This window comes from Aquila chrysaetos, chromosome 24 (genome assembly GCF_900496995.4).
Source record: "Aquila chrysaetos chrysaetos chromosome 24, bAquChr1.4, whole genome shotgun sequence".
In the NCBI taxonomy this organism is placed as follows: domain Eukaryota; kingdom Metazoa; phylum Chordata; class Aves; order Accipitriformes; family Accipitridae; genus Aquila; species Aquila chrysaetos.
In genome coordinates this window covers 2313044-2330443 of record NC_044027.1, presented here as the reverse complement: position 1 = coordinate 2330443, position 17400 = coordinate 2313044, and the positions used below count along the sequence as shown (strand labels likewise).

The 17400-nt window shown below is 47.8% G+C and overlaps 1 protein-coding gene across 2 annotated transcripts; it reads right to left on the bottom strand.

The window, feature by feature from the left end:
• Positions 1 to 1582: 1582 nt before the first annotated feature.
• LOC115335236 (polymeric immunoglobulin receptor) lies at positions 1583 to 17107 on the bottom strand. 2 transcript variants are annotated; one of them, XM_030000625.2, is made up of 11 exons: positions 16890 to 17107; positions 8907 to 9002; positions 8335 to 8667; positions 7269 to 7598; positions 6318 to 6638; positions 5560 to 5874; positions 4495 to 4627; positions 3847 to 3962; positions 3385 to 3510; positions 3175 to 3233; positions 1583 to 2201 (listed from the first exon to the last, which is right to left on the bottom strand). In XM_030000625.2, the coding sequence occupies exons 2-11, from the start codon at positions 8986 to 8988 to the stop codon at positions 2070 to 2072; spliced, it is 1947 nt and encodes a 648-aa protein (XP_029856485.1). In that variant the 5' UTR covers positions 8989 to 9002; positions 16890 to 17107; the 3' UTR covers positions 1583 to 2069. The 2 variants fall into 2 exon arrangements, with proteins under 2 accessions (XP_029856485.1, XP_029856486.1); XM_030000626.2 differs by having other exon boundaries at positions 4495 to 4621.
• Positions 17108 to 17400: the final 293 nt, after the last annotated feature.

The following is a 17400-nucleotide window of genomic DNA, read 5'->3' as shown; positions in this document are numbered from 1 at the left end:
TGCAAATAGAGAGTGAAAGGGGTTTTCTCCTCCCAGAAATTTCCAAACCTTAGCGTTCTCCTGAAGCTTTATGACTGCTCACCCCTGGGGACACTTTCCAAGCACACGCCTTTCCTATTGCACCAGAATAATTCATTCACTTACAACAACTTTGGGCAGGCACAGACCTGTCCTGGCCCCTCCACACCTTTTCCAATATCCAAGCCCCTTCCCACTGTGCTTCCGAGGGGATGCAGCCCAGGAGATGAGGCGGATGAGCTATAACCTAACATTCGAGGTCTTAGCTTTGCTATCAGTAAGGTGATGACTATTGCCATGTGGATGCGAGAGCAGCCCTGAAAAAACAAATGCAGGGCTGGGAGGGGAAACACAAATACCGCTGGAGCTGCTGCCCTCGTACTCACAGTGAGCCGAGCTCGTCTCAGTGCTGCTTGTGGGGAGGTCCATGATTTAGGAATAATTTGGTTTTTATCCTTGATGAAAACTCTGTGTTTGTAGGCTAACGCAAACAGCCATTGCCTGACACCTTCCTCAGCTACCATACTGTTTTCATTTTAAAGTGTAGCTAATATTTTACTAAAACAGAAATATACTTGTGGTGTTACCGTAAGACCATCAGGTCAGACCCTAGTCAGGGTGATGCTCTTCATTCTTTGTATTTTATAGCTTGCTGTCAGAGCTGCACATAACCAACACAGGCTCAGGAATTTGAATTTGTGCAGTTTCTGCCCCTTCTCTCCTGAAGAGCTCTGGCCCTGTCGGACACCTCTGCAGCCCCTCTCTTTGCCAGGCAGGCACCAGCACATCCCATTCCTGATGTTCAGAGAAAATTGCTTCTCTGCTTTGTCACAGCTTCTTCATTGTTGCTGCTTCCTACATGGCTTTATCTGTGGCTTATTCAGCTTTCTGTACTCGCATCTCACTGACAGATAACAGTGTCGTGCTGCCGTTTGGAAATCCATATATCAATAAATTGCTTTTCTCTGTTTAGTCATCCACTCTCGAAAATAAGACCAAGAGACAACATTTAATTACAGTCATCCTCGTTTCCGCCTGGATAAACATGAAGTCAACCAGGGAAAAATGTGTGAGTGATGTGTGGTCAGGTTTATTAAGCAAAGGGTGGGTTTTCAAGGCCACCCTTGGTGGGGTGGCTCCATGGCAGAGAAGCACGGATTGGGCTTAGTTGTTGCGACTCCAAGTCAGAAAGGGGAGTCTGTTGATTCAGCTGCTCTGGGGAATTTGGTCTGTGCTATGCAGATGGATACAGTGCCAGTGAACACTGGTGCCTATTGCTAATCAGCTATATAGGCTGCTAATAGGTTGTCATACTAATTAATGTCATGCTGTGGTCAATTCCTGCTGTTGGTTAAAATGCATATGCGAAACGTTACTCAAAATATTTCCTGTTTGTCTCCATTAACTGTGGGTTTCTTCTACCATCCTGTGCTGTTTGTAACACCAGACGTGATGCTATAATGCTGCAGTAAAAGGAGGAGAAAGCCCCCGCTAAGATGCGCCCTTACTGCACCTCTTTGGGTGAGCTCTCCCGTGCCCTCCCACGGACTGCGAGTCCCCCTGGTCTGCTGAAAGCCAGTGGTATTCTTTATTGCTTGTGCATAAAAACACTTCAGACCATGTCTGGTCTGCAGGTACTGCCCTCTGGATGAGAAAGCTTAGAGGAATCAAAAGTGCGAGATGTTGTTCTAGAGGGTTTTCCAGCTGCCTTTAAAAGAAAATGAGATTTTTTCAAAATGTGCCTTCTGGCCTTTGAGAGCCCATTGTTTTGGAAGGGCACTGGTGGGGCTGGGGCTGTTGGTGGGCTAAGCCACTCCAGCTCCTGCCTTTTCCAGTCTGACCTGCTCGCTCAGACCCGCGCCTCCAGCCCAGCCACCCCTCTTGGCATCAGACGATTCCTCCTAAATCACCCCTTGAAGCTGAATTTAAGCAAAAAAAGGTCAAGCTATAGCAAATTGCGGTAGCAATAAACAGTGCTGCTTGCTGATGTCTTGCTCTGATCCTCAAGGTAGAGCCGGTCCCAGTTGCTGCCACCTCTCAGTCCCTCACCTTCAGATCGAGCCCTCCCAGTTCGGGGGGGACACGTCCGGGGCAGCACTGTCCCCCCTGGAGTCACCCTGCGCGATGCTGTTGGAGGTGAGGAGGAAGGTGGAGTAGGCGAGGTCGGCATCCTCCTTGGAGCTCTGGGGAAGGACAGGAGGACGCTATTAGGTGACCGGGGACGGACAGCGGCCCACGGCCGGGGAAAGGGCAGCGTTTCGTGGGCTGTGAGCTTCTCGGGATGATACGGGCAGGCTGGGTGAGTGGGACAATCCGGTGGGTTATGCTGGTGCCGATCGAGAGCATCACGCCTTTGCTCAGCCCCGGGAAGACCCCAAATATTTGTGGGTTTGGGACCCCGTGGCTTGCCTGTCCCTGCGTGTTGGCACCCAGCTCACCTGTCCTAAAGCTGCTAGGTTTTACTGGTTACCCGACAGTTCCCTTTATTGCTCCGGTTCAGCTCCTGGCACTTACAACACCTACCTACCGCCTTTGGTTAGGGACTTGTAAAAAGAAAGGCTTGCCTCTGGCACCTTCAGTTGGTGCTGAGCTACTCAACCGTGATCTTACCCAAGGGGAGGAGAGGCAGGGGGAAGGCAGGGGAAGGCAGGAGAAGGCAGGGGAAAGCAGGGGGAAGGCAAGGGAAGGCAGGGGGAAGGCAGGGGAAGCAAGGGACTTGCCAGGGCCACAGGAGCAAGTCACAGCCCTTGCAATGGCAGACACCTCCGTGCCTACCTCTGACCCCTGAAGCACTGCCCACACGGGGGGAAGGTTAGGAGGTGGGATGTGCTCTGGCTTTTGGCCATCTGCTTATCCCAGCGTTTCATGTTTATGGTAACAACCCAGCCCCAACCTTTCTGATGCTCCCTGGGGGTTGACTTGGTGTACTGTTTGAAGCAAGGCGACTGCTATTATCGTCTCTGCTAAAGCATGGGGTCAGGAAAGGGTTAAGGTCCCCTCAGGGAGGCTGATCTGCAGCAAGTGGTCAGATCCAGGTGAGATGGAGAGCACCTGGGTATAAATAAGGCCCCCGGGAGAAGATAGCTCCTTTGGCAGAGGCTGGAGTCTTGTGGTGGTGTCTCCCAGATCAGTGGGCTCTCTCCTGCCTTCTCTTACCCTTTTTGCCTTCTTTGCCTCGGCAGCGCTTTCCAGGGTGGCCGCGGTGGTGACAAACTCTGCAAGGAGAGAAAGGGAGGTGTCAGGGTGTGGGGGCCGTTGGTGGGCAGGTATTTCTGTGGCTTTTGTAGGGTCCTTCTGCAAACCCCTGCCCGGCACCCCTTGCCCAGGGGCTGGGGATGGAGAGCAGCCCATCGGTCAGCAACCTACCATCCCCTCCCATCTGAGTCTCCTGGGTCTCTTTCATGCAGGCGTTATTGCTTGCGCCGTACTCCTTCCCGCTTTCGAAGTCTGACATGCTGATGTTTGTCCTGTAGCTCCCGACGGACACCAGGTCTGTTAAGAAGGAGGAGATAAATACCCTGCCTGCTCGCTCAGTCGGTGCAAGCGCGTTGGCATCTGGATTGCCTCTGTGCAAGGAGGCACCGTGCAATGCCACGTGCAAAGCCCGTGGAGGGGTGGTCTCTGTCTCAGCCCGGGCACCCTGTACGCTGGGTGTTGCAGCTGTATGGATGGGGTCAGTGGGAGAAGCAGGGTCCCTTGTCTGCCCATCGCATGATGGGATACTGGGGGAGCAGCTCAGCCCAGCAGAGACTGCGGCACGGACAAGGTATTGCCTTTGTCTTAATATTGCTGATGTTTCTTGAGAGACTAGAAAAGGCAGGGACTCACCAGATCTCTTCAGCTGCCTGTATTTATAAACAGCAAAAGCTGCTGCAAGGATTATGAGGATGGAACCAGCAACGCTCACGGCTGAAATTGTACTGAGGCTAGGGCTTTGATCAGAGCTGGAATGGAGGGAAAGGTATATCACTAAGCTGTGAAATACATTTTTTTTAAAATTATTCAAGACTGAATAATGTATGTGAATGTCCAGCAGTCTAAAATCTGTATAGGATGGTAAACTGAGCGAGCATGATGCAATTCAATTAACGAACTGGATCCTAGCACATAAAACCCAAATAAGAATCTAGGACAGAGGTTGTGCCAAACCAGCTACATCAGCACCTTGGTTATAAATGTGTGAAGGAAAGCTCTCTAATTTTGACACAATTATTTTCAATTAGTTTTTCTGTATTTGGAATCTCTAATCATTCCCTTCTGGGACTGTATTTTCTTGAGCTAGAGACTAATTTCAAGTCATTTTGCCTTGTGCTGTAATTTTTTTCTTCTTTTCCTCTGATGTTTTGAGCTAAGTTCTTTGGGGACAAGACATTTTTGTTGCTAAACCACACACACAGTGTGCAAACACAGTACCAACAATAGGTTAATATAAACATCACAAAAATTATAAATGACAGAGGCTTGGAGAGAACTAACCTTTCTGAGGCAGCTGGGCTGTCTACTCCAGCATCGTTGTAGGCTCTTCCTTGGGGAATAAAGCCACCCTCGGCGGGGTTGGGGTTGTCCACGTTCAGGAGGTCCAGGCTGTGGTCAGCATTGCTTCCTGTGTCTCCCAGGGAAAAAGGATGGTTAGTCGCATGAGCAGCAGCATGGAGATAGTGACACAAAAACTAGTTGGATGTATTTGGTGCACGTGGAACCTCAGGGGGCTTTGGTTGTACATGAGAGAGTCTTTAAAATGGGGTTTAGAGATCTGAAATAATAATCATTCCAGATAATTTATTGCAAAAATCACAAGTAGGCTCTCCCTGCCTATATACTTTTAAAAGTCTTGCATTTCTAAGTTCTGCCTCTAGTATTTCCAGAACAGATTTTTGAATACTTGGTTTACTTTTATTTCTAGCTCTTTGTCCACCAAAGGCAATGAAATGAGCCTGTTTGTCTCTCTTTTCACTTTGGCCATCATCCACTTAGGATTGTTGCATGTGGGATATCTAGCGCTATGCTTTTTCTCTGTTTCTAACAATATTCCTGCCTGAGAAAAACATCTTAATTCCAAAATACTACACTGAAACTGAGACTAAGTCCCTTGCTGTTGGTGATAGCCCTTCCTTTCCTGCTCCCTACTGTTTTCCTGTTTGTTAAGATAAGCTCCCTGGAGCAAGATGCACCCCTGTACTACATGCAGTCCTTCAGCTGACGGGTGTCAGATGTTGCTTAAACTAAACGATGCTACAAAATGTAATAGCAATAATTAGTAAGGAGAGGGTTAAAAAGTAAAAATGGTGTGGAAGGAAGTGATTTTTAGACCGGTGGGTTTTTTATGGCTGGGAAGCAAAAAGCAATGAGTGGATGAAAACACGTATGACAAGTTGTGCAAAATCAGGGTGATCTTAGCAGCTAGTCCGGGAGGCTGCCTGGATGAGAGCCCTTCTGTTTTGAGGTGCTGCAACCTAGTGGCTATGGAGAGGACTTTTCTCTCAGCAGAAGGCAGCCCTGACAAGCAGGAAAGCCGCTGCCTGCCTCTGCCTTGGAGCTCACCTTCAGTCACCCACAGCTGCACTGCCATGGTTTCCCCAAAAAGGCCGTTGCGCTTCACTCCACACCAGTACCACCCTTGGTCTGACTTTGTCACCGAGTCAAAGCTTAGGATGACCGTCTTGTTGTCAGTGTCACAGGTAACGCCTGGCCCCGGCTGGCTTTGGTCAGAAGCAGGCATGGGAGTGCAGCTGGTGCTGCTCCACTTGCACCAGTACTTCTGGTAGGAGTAGTACTTGCATGGATAAGAGCAAGTTAAATCGACCCGTGAACCCACTTGCACCTCCACGTTCTTCTTTCCCTTCAGTCCGGGTTGTCCTGCAAGGGCGAGCAGAACATCAAGGCTGATGTTAGTGGTTTCGGTGGGGGGAACGGTAGTCAACAGGTGGTGGTGCTGCTAGAAATGGTGAAGCAGGAGATGCCTCTTTGAGAGAAAGTACTGCTTGCGTTGCTAAATTAATGTTAAGGATGCTGTATATGCATCTCTGGGTGAAAGCTGAGGGGTTTTTTTGCAAGGCTTAAGAAATACATGCATGAGAAACTTTTGTGAACACCTTCCCATAAAACTGAAACCTTGTGTTTCCATTTTAAAGCTACTGGGGTGTGGGGGGATTGGCATGATGTTTTGCCTTATGAGAGAAAAGTTCAGAGTTGGACCTCACAACTCTTCCCCAAAAGCCAGATCTGCTCCGTTGCAGTACTTAGGAGGTTGTTTTGTACCTACTGAGCAGGCAGAGAACTGCCAATGCACAAGCTCATACCATCTACGATCTCCAGCTCAGTTGATGATTGCTGCTCCTTCTCCTCATCTGTCATGCACCAGTAATAGCCTTTGTCACTGTCCTTCAGCTGGTTCAGGATGATGGTGATCGTCTTGTTATCTGAGCTGTCGAACATGGCCACTCTTCCTTCATACAAGGGTGACACATACCCGGAGTTATCTATGATCCGAGCACACCCGTTCTGTCTCCACTTGCACCAGTACTTTGAGGAATTCTTCAGAGAGTCGTAGCGGCATTCAAAAGTTACCGAACTTTCTTTTACTCCAATTATTGTGGGCTTTCCTTGAGGAACATGTGACTCTGGAGATAAAGATAAAATGAACAGCTATACATGTCTAACTTTTGCCCATGTGGCATGCTCCCAAGAGAATAAATACCAGGTCAAACAAAGCTGTTTTGGCTAAAGCAAGGCTAGGCAAAGCTCGGGGGTGCAGATGGTAGGAGACTGTCCTGGCACTGTTAGGAATTGGCCCTAAGGGGTCTGTCAGGCCTTTCTTTTTCCCAAATTCACTGGGCGGTGGTTGTCTTTGTGTACCAACGTTTCAAAGTTTTGCTCCCTTTGCTAGGGGAAGGGCAGGTCTTCTCCTTTCTACATCTGTCATTTTGAGATTTAAGGAATTAAGACTTGAAGAGACAGTTTGCTTGTCTCTAACTGGTAGGCAGAATTTGCCTTCTGGACTTTCGGGCTAGCCAGACTGGGGAAGATAGCTAGCCACTGCTGGGAAGGTTAAATCTTGATACAAGCTTTATTAGTGATGGCCTAGTACATTACAGATAGTTAAATGAATAGAAAGAAGTATCTAGATGAGAGGATAGGATAATAGCACTCTCCAAAGGGAAATTAAAGTTTTTGTTAAATAAAGTAAGACTGCTAGTGATGCTTCTAAAGAGAAGCAGAGATGAAGGAGAAAAAACGTGGGAAGAGCTTACCTTCATAGACATGCACATCCAGTTCCTTTGTTTCTCCTTTCTCCCCATAGATGCCAACCCCACACAGGTACAAGCCAGAGTCTTCCCAGCCCATCTGAGTTATCACAACGCTGAATGAGCCTGGAAGCTCCTCATTGCTTAGCAGAGCTCTCCCTGTGTAATCTTTATCAACATTCCCATAACTATCGATGATGTTACGGCAGCCTTTTTTCTCCATCTTGCACAAGAATTTCCTCCAGCTCTCATACTCCTTCCCAAAGCTGCAGGACATGGTCAAAGTGCTGTGCAGCTTCACGTAGAAGAGCTCAGCTCCCTCGGGCACATGTGGACCTGCACATACAGACACACCGGTCAGTGTGTACCGCCTGCTTTGTCAGAAACTGTGTGCAACTCCCCTATACCTCTGAAGGCTCTTTTTTTAGCACGGGGTTTCTCTCTACTTTGCTGTATTATATGATCGTGTGCCACTCCCGGTCAGCGCGTGATCTACCCAGCTGCGTCCCACGTCTCTCTCACATTTCAGGACTGAGGTCTCTATGCTGTATCACTGCCTGCTCTATAGCGGGGTTTCTCCCAGAGCCTTCTTGCCAGGGGCTGTGCTGCTGGGAGTTTGCACCATGTTCTGCACCCCGGGCCTTGCCCAGCAGTGCGGTGCCATCCTGCACACCGTGCTCTCGTGGACTTGTGCACAGGCTTGTCTCACACAGCCTTAGCCGTGGGTTGGAGGGTACATGGGAGTGATGGGCAGTTCTGCCCTCTGACTGCATCTCCCTAAAGTTTAGCAGCTGGGAGAGGTCGGCAGTTTCTAAGCAATGTTTGTGACTTTTTAACATGACGTTCATTTAGTCTGGTTTTTATGACAGATTTTTGGTCAAAAAATAAATTCATTCTCTAAGAGCACAGGGGAAAATGAAAACTGCTGTTTCCTGAAAGCATGAAGCATCTTGAGCTCTTAGACACTGGACAGACTATCTATGGAGCCTCATTAAAAAGAGTGTGTGGGGGGCGGGGGGGGTGGGTAAAAGAAAATAATACTACAAGGACCCCCAAGACCTTAGACCTTTACCTTTAGAAACATCCAGACTGACTTTGTGGCAGAGCCCTCTGCTATTGATACCAACACCGCACTGGTAGGTGCCTGCATCTGCCATTGTCAGCTCAGAGATGTTAATCTGGAAGCTTTCTGCCTGTGGGTCATCAGTGATGGAGGCTCTGCCTTTGTAGCCTGGAGCAGTGTAGCCGCTGGTGGAGACAACGGTCATGCAGCCCGTGGCCGATTGCCTGCACCAATACTTTCTGTCGTGTCTGTTCACGCTGGTGGGAGGGTAGAAGCATTTCACGGTAACTGACCCGTTGAGCAGACCATATACCTGCCGTGGTCCGAACACAGGGCTTGAGACTGCAAGAGGAAAACACGTTGGCTGTAAATGTCAGCTGTTCTACACAACCCGATGGGACTGTGGAGCAGGTCGGGTGTACCAGGGCAAGCATGGCCCCAGGGCTGTGCAGCATCCTGTGGTCTGAACGGTCCCACGGCGATGATGGGCACCGATGCGGTAGAGACATTCCCCTCTCAGTAATGCCACCTCTGGCCTTAGGCCACCCAAAAGACCGGTGCCCCAGACAGGTTACACTTACTTGCTGCCTTGGGGAGGTATTTGCTGCTTGCAGATTCAGTTGGGAGGAAGGCGAGCAGGAAGGTGAATGCTAGTAAAGTCATTTTTCTCGCATTCCCTGGAAAAGGCACAGAAGTTGGTGAATAATCAGACTTGCAAAATTATTAAGTTAACTGATCAAGTCATCTAATAATCCTCGTGCCTGGAGGATACGAGGGTTGTGGCTACTTGAGCTAGAGAGAAATAGAGCATTTAATCGCGTCTGTCAAGCAATTGAATGGGAAAGAGGGAGATAACTCCGTTCTTCCCTGTGTTGCTGCACGGCATCATGGCTGCCCGTAGGTCTCATCCCAACACCTCAGTCTTCCCTTCTGTAAAATGAAGGGAGTTGTTCTTACAGCAGACTTGGTTAATGCAATGCCTGCAAGCCACCAGTGTGTCTGTCGGAGCAGAGTGCCCCAGGGACAGTGTCCCCTGGGCAGGCAACAGTGATGGTGTGCACAGCATAAAAAGGGATTTTGGCCAAACCGGAAGAGACTTGATTAAAAATCAGAAATGGTATCTTTTTTACACTTGTAAACCAGAACAGCCCATCACAAGGCTGAAGTTCAAAAATGGTCCAAAAGCCGTTGAGCCCTGGCAGGCATGAGAGTCAGGTGGCAACCCGGAGCTCAGCTGCTCACTTGACCCTTGTCAGCAGATAATGCTGCTTCTAATAGTTTCATAGCTGGGGTCATATTTTCTTTCAATGTTGTTCATGCTGTGAAAGGAAGGCTTGTTCACTTGTGAGCCTGAGTGCCAAAACCACTCCTTAGGACAACCTGCTCTGGCGGAATCACAGAATGGTTTGGTTTGGAAAGGACCTCTGAAGATCATCTCATTCCACCCCCCCCCTGCCATAGGCAGGGACACCTTCCCCTAGACCAGGTTGCTCAAAGCCCCATCCAACCTGACCTTGAACACTGCCAGGAATGGGGCATCTACAACTTCTCTGGGCAACCCGTTCCAGTGTCTTACTACCCTCATCGTAAAAATTTCTTCCTTATCTCATAGAGCAGAGCTCCTGTCAGAAGCCTGTATTTAGATACTGCTCTTTGTTTCCCTGGTCTCTTCAAGGACATGCAAAAGAGAAAAAGGGTAATATTTTCACCTCTGCTTTTTTTCTTTCCTCAGCTGCTGATAAAGTTAGTGAGATGCAGGGATTTACGCCTCGCCCCCACCCCTCCAAGAATCAGACTTAAGCCAAACAAAGCACTGTCCCATCTCTATATCCACCCAAATCTACTGCACCAAAATTAACCCTTGGCCAGGACTCAGTGATGACTATTGGGGAATGTCAAACCAAACTGTGTGTCTCTTGAAATGTGTCTGTAGTCTTCAGGATGAGTATTTCTGACCTTCCCCTTGTTTTGGACTGAGTGAATGGCTCAGAAGAAGCCAAGGTTCTTATTTCACTAACCAACTGTTTTCTTTGGCCTGAATTGAATGTGCTGTTGGACACTGCATGGTGCGGTGGTGGGAATGTGCATTTCCCGAGCGCGGCTGTTGGTCTACCTGCCCAAGTTCTAGCGAGGATGATAGGTGCCAAGAAAAGTCTTTATAAACATTCATTGGAATTTGATTTCAGGGTGTCAAGTGACACAATTTTATTAAGGGTAATTCCCGGTAGAAGAAAAAGGCTTTTATTTCCGTGTTAAGAAGAAAGGTGTTCTATTGTACTTTCTTCCTTGTAGAGTGATTTCTAATTGCTCAGTGGCCACTTGTCCATGGCTAATAATTAACTCGCTGAGCATGAAAAATGTTCTTTCATACATATCCCAGAAGTAGCCAGCAAGACAAACATAACATATTCTGCAGAAAGCAAACAATATGGCACAAAAAGGGCCTTGATATTTGCCCCTTGTTAACAGCAGTTCCTCTGGCTGATGGTCACCTCACCGCCCTCTACCCCTTGCTCTGCAGTGCAAGCAGGATTCCAGTTCAGCTTTCCCCTTCTTCACAAAATTTGAATAATCTGTTAGTCTGATTCCTTCCCAAAACCATTGGCTACTTCAGAGTTACAGACAACATGGTTTTGTCAGGTAGGGAAGGGTTACCAAGACCGCTTTTTTGAAACAAAGCTATAGCTGTGTTCAGGAAGATGTGTGCAAGAGTGGTGGCATTAGGGTCTTCATATGCATGTTAGCAGGAAAGAATTTTTGCATCTTTATCTCTAAGGACATGTGCGCTTGTTCCTACACAAGAACAACAGTTCCCGTGTACTTGCGTGACCAACACCTGCAACTTCTGCACCTCTGAGGTGCCTCTAGTCCAATTTTCTCAGATGCTGTTAAAACATTCCCCCACTCATTGAACGAATGGAGAAAACTCCCATGTATAGCAAGTCTGAGCAAGCACAGCCATCAGTTACGTAAAAATCTGTGCTGTACTTCCATACTGATCCACTGAGCTGGGTGGCTGGAAACCCCCTCTCTGCTGCCGGTGCCGTGTTACGCTCAGTGACAATTCCTAGCCCACAGAAATACTGCAAACGAGCTTTGTTGGTCACTCTGCAACAAGCAAGCGCTGCTTGAGATGCTGGAGGAGAATTTCATCAAGCTATTGGGAAAGGAGCTCTAGTTCCTTCTTGCTTTCAAAGAATATTTGCTGCTGGATTTGCTGTCTCTAGTCAGAGCACAAGGTTTAGACCTCAGAGCTCCAAGGAAGAAAAAAGGCTGCGGAGCTCATACGAAAGGGAGTGCAAGTAAGTGGCTGTGCAAGTGATTTGTACTCGTGCTTCTGCAGATGGAGGGGGAGTTGAAAGGAGAGAGGAGATGGGACAGCAAAGGTTTGCAGGAGGCTATAGGAGAGTCAAGAGGCTTGAAACCAGGGGGAAATGCTGTGTATGCTGTCTCCAGAGCACTTGGGAAGCAAGCTGATGGTAGATGTGCTGGGCAGGTCTGCAGCGTTCTTATGCTGGTGCATGCCCAGTGACAGTGCCTGCTGAAGAACCAGTGCTGGAAAGGGTGAAGTGCCTATGCCCTGCCTGTACTCCTCCTGCCACTCAGCTGCAGCTTCTTGCTGGTCTATCCTAACTTTTCAGGAGTAGAGAAGGGGGAAAAATAGTGCTCCTTTGTTATTGTATTGGTGAAATCTTTCCTAGAGCTGGCAGTGGAGGCAAGGCTTTGTTTTGGGCTTCACATACAGACACGCAACCGTATCAGTATGTGCCCTCTCTATCTGGCAGCACCAGCTGCTTCAGAGAAAGGTGCAAAAATCTGCCCTAGGCAGTGATGCCATGACTGGTGCTGAGGGGTTTCCCCTAAGTCCTGGTGCGAGTCTGGTGGGTGGCACGAAGAATGAGGCTCGTGCAGTGCTCCCAAAACCTTCCAGCAGCGGCTGTGTTTTGTCACCCTGTTCCTGTACAGGAACGGTTGCACCGACTTTGCAGGTGACTGATGGTCCTCCACCAGTTTTGCCTGGGGGCTGCGTGATGTGGCCGCTTTGGGCTCAGTTGCTACATTGGGTTTCCCTCTGCTTGTGTCCACATCTCCTGCTTCCTCCTCTCGCAGGCACTGACCTGCGTGTCCGTGTGCCTGCGCTGGATTTCTGATCGCTCTTGGAGCAGGAAGGACTGAGCGCGTGAGACCACGGTGTCCCCACGGACTGACGGACACTGGAAACCTCTCCCGCAGGGAAAACCTGGTCCTACTACACTGCAGCAGGACAGGTCACCGGGACCTTGTTTGGTAGCTGATGCGCATGGTATTGTGCAGGTTGGTGCCTGCAGCCCACTTTGCGTGGCCATCAGAGCTCCTGCCTGCACCAGAGCTAACAGGCAGGAGGGATCGTGGAGCCCGACAGGCTGAGGGGAACCTGGACACACAATTTGTGCCGCCTCTGTCCATGCAGGCAAAGAAGCTGCTGTCTTAAACCTGATACGTTAAAGACCCAGTGAGAAATGACCTGCAAGGCAGTGCAATGGACTGGTCAGGAGGGAAAGCAGGGAGGGAACCCAGTTATTCCCACTGGGAAGGTGTCCCCAAGAAGCTGCTCTGCGGCACAGGGCAAAGAATGGGATGAGCTGGGCTGGCAGGGCGCTGGGACAGCTGCCTCTGTCGGCTTTTTGGGCTTCAGCTCACCCGTGCTATTGGGCCGGTTGCTATAGACTGCCGGGCTGTCTCTGTGGTTGCTTTAGAACGTTTTGATAGGTGAAGGGAGGACAGAGATTAACACCTTGTACTCGGTCTCCCCCTCTCCCCTCCCTGCACAGGACTTGCAGAGAAGCAGCCACGGGGAAAGCTTCCAGCTGTACGAGTGCGTGTGTCTGGTGTTTGCAAAGACCCTGTTGCAACAGTGGTTGTCTTTGGGTTATTACCAGCTGGGGCTATACTCCTTTTTCTTGATTTTTTTTTTTTTTTAAGCTACAACTCAAACTTGGTTTTGTGTATTTACTTTCATTGTACATCATCAAAACTGCTGGCTTCCTTCTCTTCCCCATCCCAACGTAACAGGTTTTGAAGATTTTAGAGCACAAACCCAGTATTACAGCTGAACTCAGGAGATGGGAGTGTGTGTGTCGGTGCATGAGCTTTCCACTCTTAACCCGGGCCCCTGGACACCAATGTCACCAAGATCAGGGCAATGGTGTTGTCTTGTCCAGGACACTCTGCCAGGCGGGGGTGGCTCCATGCTCTCTAGCTGTTTGCAGTATGCTGCTGTGTTTGTGTGTATAATGCAACAGGGATTTCAAAGAATTATATCATACAAAACCAGAACAGGACAGGCTAATCATCAGCAAGATTAATACCAACAAATAAAAACATTTAGTTGTCATCTGCTGTAAAAGAGAAGATATAGCCATTACCAGATGAATGGCATTAACTTTCTCCTAGCCACCCATTTCCATGCTTGGCTTGAGTTGCCAGGTTTGTGACCATGAGCTTGGGAAGGGCTGCTGAAACCCCCAGCGAGGGTGACTATGCAGGTGTGTGAGTGCATGAGAAACCTGGAAAGTGTTCAAGCATTAAAAAAACCCCAAATATATATCTATACCATAATGACAGGTAAAAACTCATTACAACTTTTAATATGTTTCCATAACTTGGATTTTGTTGTTTCTTCCTGCCACCCAAGTGCATTAGCACTTGGCACGTGCATGTGCTGCACCAAAGGGGCTTCGCTGGTTAGTGGCGAGTGAGACACGGACCTACGGCGATGTGGTTTGGTGTGAAAAGCTATGCAAATGGAAAAATTACAAGGTCTTTTACAACAGAATGACCTTTTTTCTTGCTTTCCAGCTAAGGACAGCTAAACGTTTTTGTTGTCTTAGTATCATCTTGAGAATGAGTAATACTTTATGTTTTGATTTGGTACGTTGCTGTGCTCTTAAATCTCACTGCATTATGCCACCACTGAGTGACAAAGAAATTGTAATGCTGTGTATAAAGCTCTGGGGAGGTTAGATCCCCCCTCAAACCCCACAGTCAGTCTCCCTTGTTTATATGGACATGCCTTTAGTGTCTCTATCCATAGCAAGTGGCTCGTGGTACTCCTGCAGGGCGGTGGGAAGCGGTGAGCAGTAGGTCTGGTGTGAGCCCTCCCTGGGCTGACTTTCCCAGGCTACTGTGTGCGGACAGTGCCCTGGATTCCCCGGTGCCGAAAGCAGTGCGGGATTGGCATGGGTTGGGAACGTCACCTTCCTCTCCAGCACTATCGTATGCCTAAATTTTGAAGTAGCGCTTTCAGGTTTCCAGCAGAAAGTGCTCTCTGACCAGGTTAGCTCTTCTAAACATCATTCATTACAAGACTTTCTCTGGGTTTCTATGGTGCTTTTGTGACTCTATCAGTCTTAGGGAGCAACATCTTCAGATTTATAATGATTTGAAAGAGATCAGGACCTGACCCCTGAGTTACGCAAACCTGAGCAAGCAGCTGCTCTTGCTGGGTATGAAATACCAGAGTTCAGTTCCTAAATTCTGCTGACTCAGCTGCAAGGGTGAGCTCTGAGAAACCAGTAAAGTCCTAATGCAGCTTGTCAGGGATCGGCACAGTCCAATCCATTAGCTATTAACTATTGCTCTTAACAATGACCAGTGTCAAGGCCGTGCTATGGGATCAATGAAACATGAAGATTTAGTTGTCACACATTTGTGATTCTAGCCCAGGAGTCCTGTTTTGTAGAATATTTACTGTTATTCAAATACTTGGGAAATAATAACATACAAAATGCGGTAGTCTTTTTTTCCCCTCAAATCCTTTTAAAGCAAGACCCGCTAACACCACAAGGAAGCTCTACAGATGCAAACTGTTGTAGAGACAGGCAGTGCTGAGCAGCAACTTCAGGGGTTATACTGTGAAAGGAGCACTGGCACACGTGCTAGGGATGATTTATGGAGGTGCTGAAGACTTCTGTGCCTAGAAGAAGGGCACAGCAACAGAATTCTTGCTGCACAGGACTGGGGCTATCTACATCTCTATGCTGCCCATCAGGATCACTGCACAGATGGCCTTACTGTGAGTTTTATTTACTGTAGTGCGATGGGGAAAAGCCACCAATCCACTCCATTTTCATGGAGATACGAAGGAGCAATCAACTTTAAGATAAAAGATCAAGCTGACCCAAACACATACAGGGAAGAAATATTTCGCTTTCCAAACCGATGTCTCCTTTACAATATGGAAAGAATAAACAGGAGGTGCTAATTTTGTGATGCAGTGAGCAGGAACAGCTAGGCAGATCTTACTGAAGATTATCAGTATTTACTAAGAAATCAGCAGGTTTTAGAAATTTCTGCAGTACTTGTGACCCTCCTAGCTAAAAATGTTTGTAAGTGCCAGTTAAACACTGTCCTATATGAGCAATATATTCTGGAAAACAAATGAAAAACAATAATCAGAGAGCCCTCATGGCAGTGACTGAAATTCCTGCTGAGATTGTGCTGCCAGTGTAATTTTATGTTCCTTTAAGCTGTTAGATATACCATACACTAACTTGTGACTGAATTTTATGTTCCTTTAAGGTGTTAGCTACCCCATACACCAAGTTGTTGCTTTTCAGATAAGATGTCATGGTTCATTAGTTTCTTACTTTTTGTTTCTTGTCTCTTGGGCTGGAAAGTGAAATCAATTTCAACACTATTGAACTATTATTCTAGTTTAATACTACTCATATTGCAAGGAGCAGGAACTTACTATGATCCAACAGCACTTACTGTACAGCCACAGTCTGTACAGTGACAGTTGCTGGATGGATGGATAGTGCCAGTGCACACTTTAACAGCAGCACAATTGCTATGAGAAGGTGATATTTCTCTGTACTTCAGATGAAATGTATTAAAAGTCCTGTGTGAAAGCTTCCTTTGCAGAGTAAGAAATCAGGTGTGCAGAAACCCACCCCTTTGCTGTTGGTATAGATGTGAAAGGAGTCTGCCACCTTTCTCTTATTTCAACTTTAGGACACCATGTACATTTCAGTCACTTATGCTTCAATGTCTATTTACCTTCTGAATGTACAAACTTGGTAGCTTGTTCAGAGTTCATTTAGGACATAAGGGCACGAATTCTCTTTTTAAATTTCAAAATCTGCATCCCTATGATTATCTCCGTGTTGTGATTCAAAAGACTGTAATGACCACAGACTGAGTTGCAACAGTTTAGATTACTACAGTAATATTTACTAACATTTGTTATCTTCTAGGTTAAAACTTAATGCAAATATTGTAATGATAATTAGCCTTTTTTTTTCCAGAAAGGAAAGATTAATAATCTACAGCAGAGAAGAAAACATAAACATCATAAGCCTGATCCTATGCTTCTGACCTTCTTTCAAAAGAAATCAGCCTCCCCACTAGCAAGACCTGCACACCTATTCACTGCTCTTTCAGAACTGCTGCTTCCCTTCACACATGTGCGAAGAAGAGTCCTTAAAAGTGTCTCAAGTCTTGTATTCTTCTCCTTCCCCATCTCAAAGCGGTAGTACAAAAGATTTTGCATTTCAGTAAGATAATGAAGAAGCATGACTTACACTCCCAGTTACTTCTGCACTCTTTTGTACCTCTTGCTTTTTCTTTCAGACTGACCGCTCCCAGTTTTGCTGGTGTCTCGGTGGCCGACCCCTGGACGTTCTGCAGGTGTCCTGCCTCCGTGTCACAGCCGGACACGGGCTCTGGCAATGCCAGGCTGTTTTAAATACTCCTTGTCCCTCTAGCCCTGCATTTCCACCTGTTGTGCCTTAAAGGAATAGCATCCAAAAACTCTGGCAGGTGAGCACCACCCCATGTGAGAGCTGGGAAGCCAATGCCCATCCCAGCTCTGCTGCCACTTTGAGGGTGCACGCTTATAAATAACCAAGGTTATTTACCTCCTGATTACGCGTTGCCATGGCACAACAGCCACCCCAAGGGTGGGCTCCCAGACATGGTCCAGGGCACCTCTGCCTGCTTTAGGAAGGAGCCTGGTGGCTGCCTGGGGTCAGGTCCGCGGAAGGTGGTCTGCTCTGCTGGGAGCACGGTACTTTTGAGACAGCCTTCTGCTCG